The sequence below is a fragment of the Spinacia oleracea genome, chromosome 6 (genome assembly GCF_020520425.1).
Source record: "Spinacia oleracea cultivar Varoflay chromosome 6, BTI_SOV_V1, whole genome shotgun sequence".
Classification (NCBI taxonomy): domain Eukaryota; kingdom Viridiplantae; phylum Streptophyta; class Magnoliopsida; order Caryophyllales; family Amaranthaceae; genus Spinacia; species Spinacia oleracea.
Genome location: NC_079492.1, coordinates 66,138,377 through 66,148,549, shown reverse-complemented (window position 1 = coordinate 66,148,549; position 10,173 = coordinate 66,138,377). Strand labels below are relative to the sequence as shown.

At 38.0% G+C, this 10,173-nt stretch overlaps 1 protein-coding gene across 4 annotated transcripts; it reads left to right on the top strand.

Moving 5' to 3' along the window:
* The first annotated feature begins 710 nt into the window (after positions 1–710).
* Positions 711–4,866, top strand: LOC110802765 (structural maintenance of chromosomes flexible hinge domain-containing protein GMI1). Of its 4 annotated transcripts, none has more exons than XM_056833403.1 (6): positions 711–959; positions 1,137–1,222; positions 2,009–2,092; positions 2,247–2,319; positions 2,796–2,872; positions 4,624–4,866. In XM_056833403.1, exons 1-5 carry the CDS (start codon positions 726–728, stop codon positions 2,805–2,807), a joined length of 489 nt encoding a protein of 162 aa, XP_056689381.1. In that variant the 5' UTR covers positions 711–725; the 3' UTR covers positions 2,808–2,872; positions 4,624–4,866. The 4 variants fall into 4 exon arrangements, 3 of the variants coding, with proteins under 3 accessions (XP_056689381.1, XP_056689382.1, XP_056689383.1); XM_056833405.1 differs by having other exon boundaries at positions 763–959; positions 1,137–1,227; XR_008924335.1 differs by having other exon boundaries at positions 768–959; positions 1,137–1,154.
* The last annotated feature ends 5,307 nt before the right edge of the window (positions 4,867–10,173 follow it).

Genomic DNA, 10,173 nt, shown 5'->3' with positions numbered 1-10,173 from the left:
AAGGTTACATCGCGCTTAACAAAGATATTTTTGGACAAACCGGCCTTAGGTGCACCATACAATTAGAGATTCAATTTGCTCTAAATTCAAACCCACATAGTCTAATCTAGGGTATATTTTCGAAAAAATGTTGTGCCAACGTACTTGAATATTTCTAAAGCTCGCCGAATAAGCATTTTTGTTCCCGTGCCCGGATCTCACCCATCCGTTTCAAGGATTCAAGGCCTTATCCAAAATAGAGTCACTTGCGGTCTTTCCAAACGAGACTTTAAACAATGTTTGGTGGCGACTCCTTCGAGTTACAAAAATTCTACGGTTTTCTAAAGAACCGCCCCTCTTGTAGAACAGGAAACCAATTAGCCTCCAACTAGGAAGCCAAACCCCTAGGAGCATCATTCAAACCTCATGCATCTAAATCGCCGATTTTAGGGTCTTTAGGAGTGTCACTCCATTTGATTCAAAACCTTTAAACACGCCTCACGTACAAATGCCAAATCCAAAATTCATTCCAACGGCGTCATAATGCCGAATTTTCAAGTCCAACACTAGTAGAAAAATCCTCATGTGCTTCCCTACATGTGCGGCTCATTTAGAAAATTGGCAGCACAAAGTGGTATTTAAAAAAAAAAAAAATTACATTTTCAAAAGTGCGGGCACGTATTAGAAAATAACCCGCACATAGTTCAAGTGCGGGTTTTATACTTAAGTGCGGGCTCATTTAGAAAATGAGCAGCACAAAATATTTCCAAAAATATTGGCAGCACTTGGTTTCTAAAATTAGATTTTCGTTTTTATTTTCATTCACTTTCCCGCCTCTGCTTCCCTCCTCTTCGTGCTCCTTCCTCATCCCTGCTTCCCCTCTTCTCTTTGTTCTCCTTCTTTCTCATTCTTGCTTCTCTTCCTCGGCCGGCAACTCTGTTCATCGGCACTGCTTCTCTTCCTCGGCGGCAGAGGCTCTAGTAAGTCTAATTTGTTCAATGTATTGTTGTATATTGATTCACATTTCTTTCTTAAGGTACAGGAGATGGTGGGTCTTGTTCCTTCTGACTATGAGGCGCAAATGAGAACATCAGAGGATTTAGGGTTTGATTGTTCGATTTCAGTGGTTAATTGGGGGTTTCTGTGTTCGAATTCAGATGTCAGGCTTGGCTTTGGTATGGTTTGTCCGATTTCAGTGGTTAGGGTTTGCTTTATTCGAATTCAGATGTTTGGCTTGGCTTTGGTATGGTTAGTCCGATTTCAGTTGTTAGGGTTTTCTTTGCTCTATTCGTAGTCCCAATTTTAATTCTAGTTCAAACTTATGAGTGATTTAACTCTTCACTTTCTACAATATAAGGGTAATAGTTCAATGTTCTATAAAGTTTCGTAACGGACGGGTAAGATTTCTTTGTGTGAGATATCGAGTGGCTTGGGGTTACTTGTATCATGTGTGTTATATTTCTGGTAGATATCATTTCATAACCACATAATATATATGTATAGTTGGTGGCTATTGATTTAGGGTTAAAATCCTCAAAGCTCTGTATTAAGTGTTAAAATCCTCAAAGCTCTGATTGGACAACTTCCTTACAAGTTTGGAAGTGTATGGCACTGATTTTTTCGTGGATGCTTTATCCTTGTGTAGTTGTGCTAGTAGCATTTGAGGCTTTTTTGCTGGATATTACTTAAGTTTCTGTGTTCTTTCAATTTTATGTATTGAAATTTCAAATGTCCACTGCATGTCTGTTAGCTGCAAGTTCATGAATAAGTTTGCAATTAATTTTATCATCCCTTTTCACCTCTGGGTTTAGGCCTAACTTTGAAGGGGTTGATGCCACTAATTATTTTTCTTTTGGACTAGTAAGTGTCTTTCAGGTATTCTGATTTCTCTTTAAAATTTCACATGACATGTTTCTGCAACATATAGGATACTTGCTACATATCAGAATCAGAAATGCATGATGGAATCATTGTCATTAACTTGCCTGATTCCCTAGAATCTAGTTACTCAGAATAATGTGTATTGCAGTGTTGAAGTTGACGAGGATAAAATTTCTGTATTTGATACTGGCCCTGGAATGGATGGAAGCGATGAGAAATCAATAGTGAAATGGTATGTTCAGTCTGTTCTTTCGAGATTTTTGATCTACATGGATATATTTCCTGGCTGTAAATACCCAAACTGCTTCTCTCTTGTTTCTTTCTCCTACTTGTGTCATATATCTTCTGCTAGTTTTCTTTGATTTTCATTCTCTTTCTTTCATTAGGGGCAAAATGGGTGCTTCAGTTCACAGATCTACGAAAAAACTTGCTGTTGGTGGAAAACCTCCATTTCTTACGGTAATGTCAAATTTTATGTCCAATCTAGTAGCATTCAGGGATCACATGTTTTGCAATGTACCCATGTCTTTTACTCTTGGCATTTACTTGTAAGGAAGTTGTAGTTGAAGCAACCAAAACTATCCCTGGAAATTAGTTTACATAAAACCACTCTCTCCATGGAGTTCAAAGTACATGGATTTACTACTTTGCACGAGGAAGTTAGATAGATTGAATCAAATAATGTCTAAAATTGAACATCTGATCTAATGTAAGTGTGTGGCCTACTGATCTGGAAGTTGGATTTACTACTTCCAGGCGTCCTGGCTTTAATTTTACTTGAAACATTATAGAATTTTGTATGGAAAATAACTTTTCTTGAAGGTTGATTTACTTTTTATTTTTTTTGTAGCCTTTCTTTGGACACTTCTGTTTTTTTTAATGTACTTTGCTTTTGGTTGGTAACATCTTACTCTTTTTTCTCACGGGTTCTATAGGTGTTTGCATGACATCTTCGATATTTGGTAAATATGAAGATGGGGACATCTTGAATAAGTTACAAGAGATGTATCAGGTATATGGAATTTATCTATATCTATTTAGGTAAAAGGTTTAGAATATCTATTTAGATTCATTCGTTAAGAGTTAAGAGCGAAAACGACAATTTTAGTCAAAATAATGACATATAACAATCAAACGACCCTTAAATGTGCATAACTTGACCAAATTAGGTAATAATGAGAATTATAAACATAAACCTAAGTATATTAAACAGGTAAAAGGTTTAGAATATCTATTTAAATTCATTAGTTAAGAGCTAGGAGCAAAAACGACAATTTTAGTCAAAATATGACATATAACGATTAAACGACCCTTACATGTGTATAACTTGACCAAACTAAGTAAGAATGAGACTTAGAAACTTAAAAACATATATGTTAAACATTTATATGGTATGGAATACCTTTTTAGGTTCATTAGTTAAGAGTTAGGAGCGAAAACGACAATTTTAGTCAAAATATGACATATAACGATCAAACGACCCTTAAATGTGCATAACTTGACCAAAATAGGTAAGAATGGGACTTATAAACATAAAAACAAGTATGTTAAACATGTATATGGTTTCAAATACTTTTTTAGATTCATTAGTTAAGAGTTAGGAGCGAAAACGACAACTTTAGTCAAAATATGACATATAAGGATCAAACGACCCTTAAATGTGCATTACTTGACCAAAATAGGTAAGAATTAGACTTAGAAACATAAAACCAAGTATGTTAAACATGTATATGGTTTCAAATACCTTTTTAGATTCATTAGTTAAGAGTTAGGAGCGAAAACTACAATTTTAGTCAAAATATGACATATAACAATCAAACGACCCTTAAATGTGCACAACTTGACCAAACTAGGGTAAGAGTTAGACTTAGAAGCTTAAAACCATATATGTTAAACATTTATATGGTTTCAAATACTTTTTTAGGTTCATTAGTTAAGAGTTAGGAGCGAAAACGACAATTTTAGTCAAAATATGACATATAAGGATCAAACGACCCTTAAATGTGCATAACTTGACCAAAATAGGTAAGAATGGGACTTATAAACATAAAACCAAGCATGTTAAACATGTATATGGTTTAAAATACCTTTTTAGGTCCATTAGTTAAGAATTAGGAGCGAAAACGACAATTTTAGTCAAAATATGACATATAAGGATCAAAAGACCCTTAAATGTGCATAACTTGACCAAAATAGGTAAGAATGAGACTTAGAAACATAAAAACAAGTATTTTAACCATGTATATGGCTTCAAATACCTTTTTAGGTTCATTAGTTAAGAGTTAGGAGCGAAAACGACAATTTTAGTCAAAATATGACATATAACGATCAAACGACCCTTAAATATGCATTACTTTGACCAAACTAGGTAAGAATGAGACTTAGAAACATAAAACCAAGTATGTTAAACAATTATATGGCTTGGAATACCTTTTTAGGTTCATTAGTTAAAAGTTAGGAGCGAAAACGACAATGTTAGTAAAATTATTACATATAACGATCAAACGACCCTTAATTGTGCATTACTTGACCAAATTAGGTAATAATGAGACTTATAAACATAAAAACAATATGTTAAACATGTAAAAGGTTTAGAATATCTATATAGGTTCATTAGTTAAGAGTTTGGATCGAAAACGACAATTTTATTCATTATTTCATTGGTATGAGCAAATTAAGTCTTACTTTATTTTATGATACAATATTTATAATATAACTAACTAAAGTATACATATATTTTTTTTTATTGTCGATCTTCGTAAGGTACTTAAAAATTCGAGGGGGGAGCCTTTCACGATTGAAGAGATAAATGAAGTTCGAGAAAAGTTGGCAAACTTCATTTCTAGTGATTGTCTTTGATATTTTCTTGTAGTGAATTTTAGTATTGTTTTTGATATTTCCTTGTAATGAATTTTAGGTTACGGATGCTAGTTTTTTATGACTGTTATGTAATCGAGTTTTCAACTGTACAATTTAATTATCTATATAATTGGGTACTTTTTTATATGATGTATGGAGGTTAACTAGTGGCGTGGTCCAATTTTATAAAATATGTGGCAGGAAAATAGGATATATAACAAATACGGCTCGTTTATAGGCTCGCATATATATCACAAGTGCGGGTTCATTCCCAAAATTAGCAGCACAAAAGTTATCAAGTGCGGGCTCATTTACAAAATTGCCAGCACAAAGTTTGTCAAGTGCAGGCTCATTTTAAAAATTGGCAGCACAAAAATTGTCAAGTGCGGGCACATTTAAAAAATTGGCAGCACAAAGTTTGTCAAGTGCGGGCACGTATTCGAAAATTGGCAGCACAAACTTTGTCAAGTGCGGGCACGTATTCGAAAATTGGTAGCACAAAGTTGTCAAGTGCGGGCACATTTTCTAAATTGGCAGCACAAAAATAGTTTTGTGCGGGCTCATATATTGGCAGCACTTGAGAAATGCCAAGTGCGGGCAGGCCATGTGCTGCACATGTAAAAGCCCGCACCAAACCCCTTAAAATGAGCCCGCACTTGAGGTTTTTTCCTCTAGTGCAAATTCCAAGTTTCAAATTCAAAATTCAATCCAACGGCGTCATAATGCCGGATTTTCAATTCCAAATTCCAAATTTCAAATTCAAAATTCAATCCAACGGCGTCATAATGCCGGATTTTCAAGTCCCAATTCCAAGTTTCAAATTCAAAATTCAATCCAACGGCGTCATAATGCCGGATTTTCAAGTCCGAACCTCAAGTTTTCAAGTCAAAGTTCAAATCCAACGGCGTCATAATGCCGGATTTTCTAGTACAAACCTCAAGTTTTCAAGTCAAAGTTCAAATCCAACCGCGTCATAATGCCGGATTTTCTAGTCCAAATTTCGAGTTTCAAATTCAATCCAAATTTTCAAATCTAAACCTCAATTTTCAAAATTCAAATCCAACGGCGTCATAATGCCGGATTTTCTAGTCCAGATTTCGAGTTTCAAGTTCAAATCCGAATTTTCTAGTCCAAAACCTCAATTTTCAAATCTAAGTCCAACGGTGCCATAATGCCGGACTTTCTAAATTAAAAATTTCGAGTTTCAAGTTTCAAGTCAAACCTCCAAGTCCAACGGCGCCATAATGCCGGATTTTCTAGTTCAAATTTCAAGTTTCAAGTTTCAAACCCAAATCCAACGGCGTCATGGCGGATTTCCTATTTCAAACATTCAAGTCTTCAAACCTCAAACTCAAGTTACCAATTCCAATCTCAAAGTCTCAAGTTCAAATATCCAAGCCCATACCGGCATAATGCCGACTTTCCAACTCGACCTTTTAAAATTTCAAGCTTCAAGGGTCAAATTCCAAATTCATGCTGTCGTAAGTGCCGACTTTTCTATTCTATATTTCAAACCTCAAGTCCTATATTTCAAGATTCCAAGTCCACGGCGGCATAATGCCGGACTTTCAAGTTCCTAAATTCAATGTTTCAAATCTACGGCGGCATAATGCCGGATTTTTCAAATACAAAGCCTCATACAAAAGTGCGTCCTTTCCATTTCAAAGTTCAAATTTCAAGCCAAATTCAAATTCCAAGTTCATCTTTAAGCTACAAAGAAATCTTGCTTTCCATTGCTCCCCAATACAAAATTCAAAACATTTCCAACGGGTTGAAACTCCCCAGAAATAATACATGTTCGAGATTCCATTCAACGGGTTGAAAATCCCCTGAAATAATACAAGTTCAAATTCTATCCACGGGTTGAAACTCCACTAAAATAATACAAGTCCAATCTTCCAACGGGTTGAAACTCCACTAAAATAATACAAATTCCAATTTTCGAGCGGGTTGAAATTCCCTTCAAATATTCCAAGTCCAATGGGTTGAAACTCCCCAAAATATTGACGGGTTGAAATTCCCTTGAAATAATACAAAGTCAATTCCCTTTTCAATCGGGTTGAAACTCCCTTCAAATACTCCAAGTCCAATGGGTTGAAATCCCCCTAAATATTGACGGGTTGAAATTCCCTTGAAATAATACAAAATTCAATTTCCTAGTACAAGTCCAATTTCCAAATTCTTGAGCGGGTTGAAATTCCCTTCAAATAAGTCCAATTTCCAATAGGTCGAAATATTCTTTTTCGACATTCCAAGTTCTAGTACAAGAGCCAACCTTCACAAAAGAATGAACGTTCCTCTCAAACATTTCCAACGGGTTGCAAATCCCGAATACAAGTACAAAATCCAAAATCCCGAATCTTCGGAGTGGCACTTAGGGTCAAGTCTAGGTCTCATTCATTGCATGCATATCATGTGTCGGGAAGTACAAGTTCTAAAATCGTTTGGTATGTTATAACTAGGAGTCCGAAGATCCTGTGGGTTCGTCGAAGAGGAGAAAGGTTGAAAAGAAATCCATCAGCCATAGCTTCCCTCATAGCCGGCATCGAACGAGCAGCCAGTTCATCTCCTACAAATCAAGCTTCAAGTCCCTTTCAAGAAACAGTTCAAATGGCCACTTCCGATCAAATCACTCAGCTCATGGCCGCCGTAGCCAACCTCAATACCAACCTGGAGAATGGCAAAATGTTCAAGATTACTGTGGGCGAAGGATCTATGATGAGCGAGTCCGAGTCTGAGGATGAGTCTGGATCTGAGTCTAGCAATGAGTCTAAGTGTCTAGAAATAGAGTCTTGCATCAATCAAGAGCCTCTAAAGGCCGAGCTTCAAGTCAAAACAGTCGATGTAATGATTGCTAATTTCAATAACACTTCAATTTCTACTTACTCTTCGAGTCCTAATTCAAAACACAATCCTAATCCAAACAACTTTGCTTCATAAGGAACTGACTTTGAATTTCTAAAAGCTATCGAAAATCATGAAAACAGGACGCCCATAATTGAGGAAACAGAAAAAAATCAACCTTTCTAACAACAGTGATTCAAAACTAGTTCAGATTGGTTTAACTCTTTCTCAAGAAGAGCGGGATGATCTTATCAAGCTACTTTCAGAGTACATAGACGTCTTTGCATGGTCCTATCATGATATGCCAGGGGTTGATCCAAGCATCGGTCAGCATACAATTCCCCTAATTCTAGGTTCGAAGCCCATCAAGCAGAAACTCCGTCGCATGAAACCGGACGTTTCCCTCAAAATTCAAGAAGAGGTCTCTAAGCACCTAGAGGCCGGGTTTATTCAAGAAGTCCAAGTATCCAGATCTTTCAAGGGAACCCATTTCCAAGGAGAATGTGAAGACCCATTCAACAAGTACAAAGATTCAAAATTCAAGTTCTATAATCTCTAACCGAGCAAGGTTATGCCAAGAAAGGCATCTACAATTCCAAAGTACAAAATTCAAGTTACAAACTCCAAAGTTCAAGTTCTAAAAACATCTTCAAGCTTCAACAGTACAATCTACAATACAACAATCCCAACGGACCCATGCTCCGGGAAATTCAACATCAACGCTCTTCACCTTATCGCCCACAAACCAATGGGGCAGTCGAAGCAGCCAACAAGAATGTCAAGACCATCATCATGAAAATGACTACCAATTACAAGGACTGGCCCCAAAAGCTGCATTTCGCATTGTGGGGATATCGAACTTCAATTCGCACTTCAACTGGTGCAACTCCGTTGTCATTGGTTTATGGAATGGAAGCAGTACAACCTATCGAGCTAGAGATACCTTCTCTAAGGATAGTCCTCGAAAGCAAAATCCCAGAAGCTGCATGGGTACAAGCCAGATATGACGAACTAGTCATGCTCGATGAGCGACGGCTTCAAGCCGCTCACGAAGTACAAGTCTATCAGCGCCGAGTGGCCAGACACTTCAACAAAAGGATCAGAACCCTAAACATCAAGGAAGGCGAGCTTCTCCTGAAAGCCCTTCGCAAAAGCACCATGGACCCAAGGGGAAAATTCAAACCCAACTGGGCAGGCCCGTACATTGTCAAAAAAATCCTCTCCGGGGGAGCAGTCGAACCAACAGACATCGACGGAACAGAATCCAGATCTCTGACCAACCTCGATCAACTCAAGAAGTTCTATGTCTAAGTTCCATGTTCAAACTCAAGAATCCAAATTCAAGTCCGGTAAGGTAGTCAGAGCTACGTCCGGCCTGATTCCCTAACGGGACACGTAGGCAACCTCATTTCAAGGCCCGGCCACTTTAATACAAAAAAAAAAACAAAATTTCCTCAATTAAGGGCATCCTAAAAATCAAATCAAATCAAAATTCAAAACTCAAAATTGTTGTTGTTTTTATTCCAAATGTGCCAATTCAAAGCAAAGCATGTTCAAGCGGAATTTAACACAATAACTCTTTATTTGGCCCTAAGGCCTTCAAAGCTAATTCAAATACAAAGTCAAGATCAAGTGAAGCAAAGTTCAAAAGCCTTTTCACTTCCTAAACACATCTTCTAAACACATCTTCCAAACACATTACAAACACATTCCAAACACAATTCATTCCAAACACATTTAGCCTACAAAGATCTAGGGTCGGGCGACTATGCTCTCGAGTCTTGGCACCTTGAGTACTATCCCCTGGCTCCTCCCGCAATTAATCATCAATCTTCCCCTTGCCCAAGCGGCGGGAGAAGGAACTTGCAAGCTTTCCAAGACGGGAGGACGACTAACCTCCTTTGGATTCCGAACGATCAAGCACCGGATGGGCCACACTCCCGTCACCTTCCTCATAGTCAGTTGATGCAGGACGTCTAGCTCTAGAACCTCGGACTCTAGCTGGTCCGAAGAAAGAAATGTCCCTCTGGCTTAGGCCTCTCATCCATACAATGTACCCCGCAGACAGAGTAACTGACTCAGGTGGGAACTGGAAGCTCAAGAATGGTTTGGCAACCCAATACCGCCTCCAAACTTCAAGCCGATTCGCATTCAGCGCAACAGGTTTCGGGTTCTCTTCAGTACAGTCCGGGATCTCCTGTTTCAAGCCATATTGTCTCATCACTCGAGCAGGCGAGTAGAAGTCCAGCATTGTGAGGCTTGGCACCCTCAAATCAGTAGAACCAGGGGCATGTCTCATAGCAGCAATTCCCCACCGAGGAACTACCCACCTTATACAAGATTCAATCCCAGAGAGTGCGCACCGCCACTCATCCAATGAAAGCCGGCCATGCAGCATGGGCCGCACAGTGAATCCCTTTCTATTATAACTCGCCATGTTCTCCGGTGGTGCCACCAACATGAGCCTCTCCATAAGCCAAACCTTGGGAGTATACAAGAAGCACATTTTAAAATTCAACATTCAAAATTCAAATACAAGTAAAAATTCAACACACAAGAAAGCTCCAGATCCTTACTTGGAGTAACACCGGACTTTCCGATGGCAAAGAA

Bases quoted from the DNA above. Each gene is read 5' to 3' on its own strand.
- LOC110802765 (XM_056833403.1), top strand. From the start codon at position 726: ATGAGCAGCACAAAATATTTCCAAAAATATTGGCAGCACTTGGTTTCT. The intron at 1,223-2,008 runs GTATGGTTAGTC...TGTGTATTGCAG, and splicing joins AGATGTTTGGCTTGGCTTTG to TGTTGAAGTTGACGAGGATA. The intron at 2,093-2,246 runs GTATGTTCAGTC...TTCTTTCATTAG, and splicing joins GAGAAATCAATAGTGAAATG to GGGCAAAATGGGTGCTTCAG.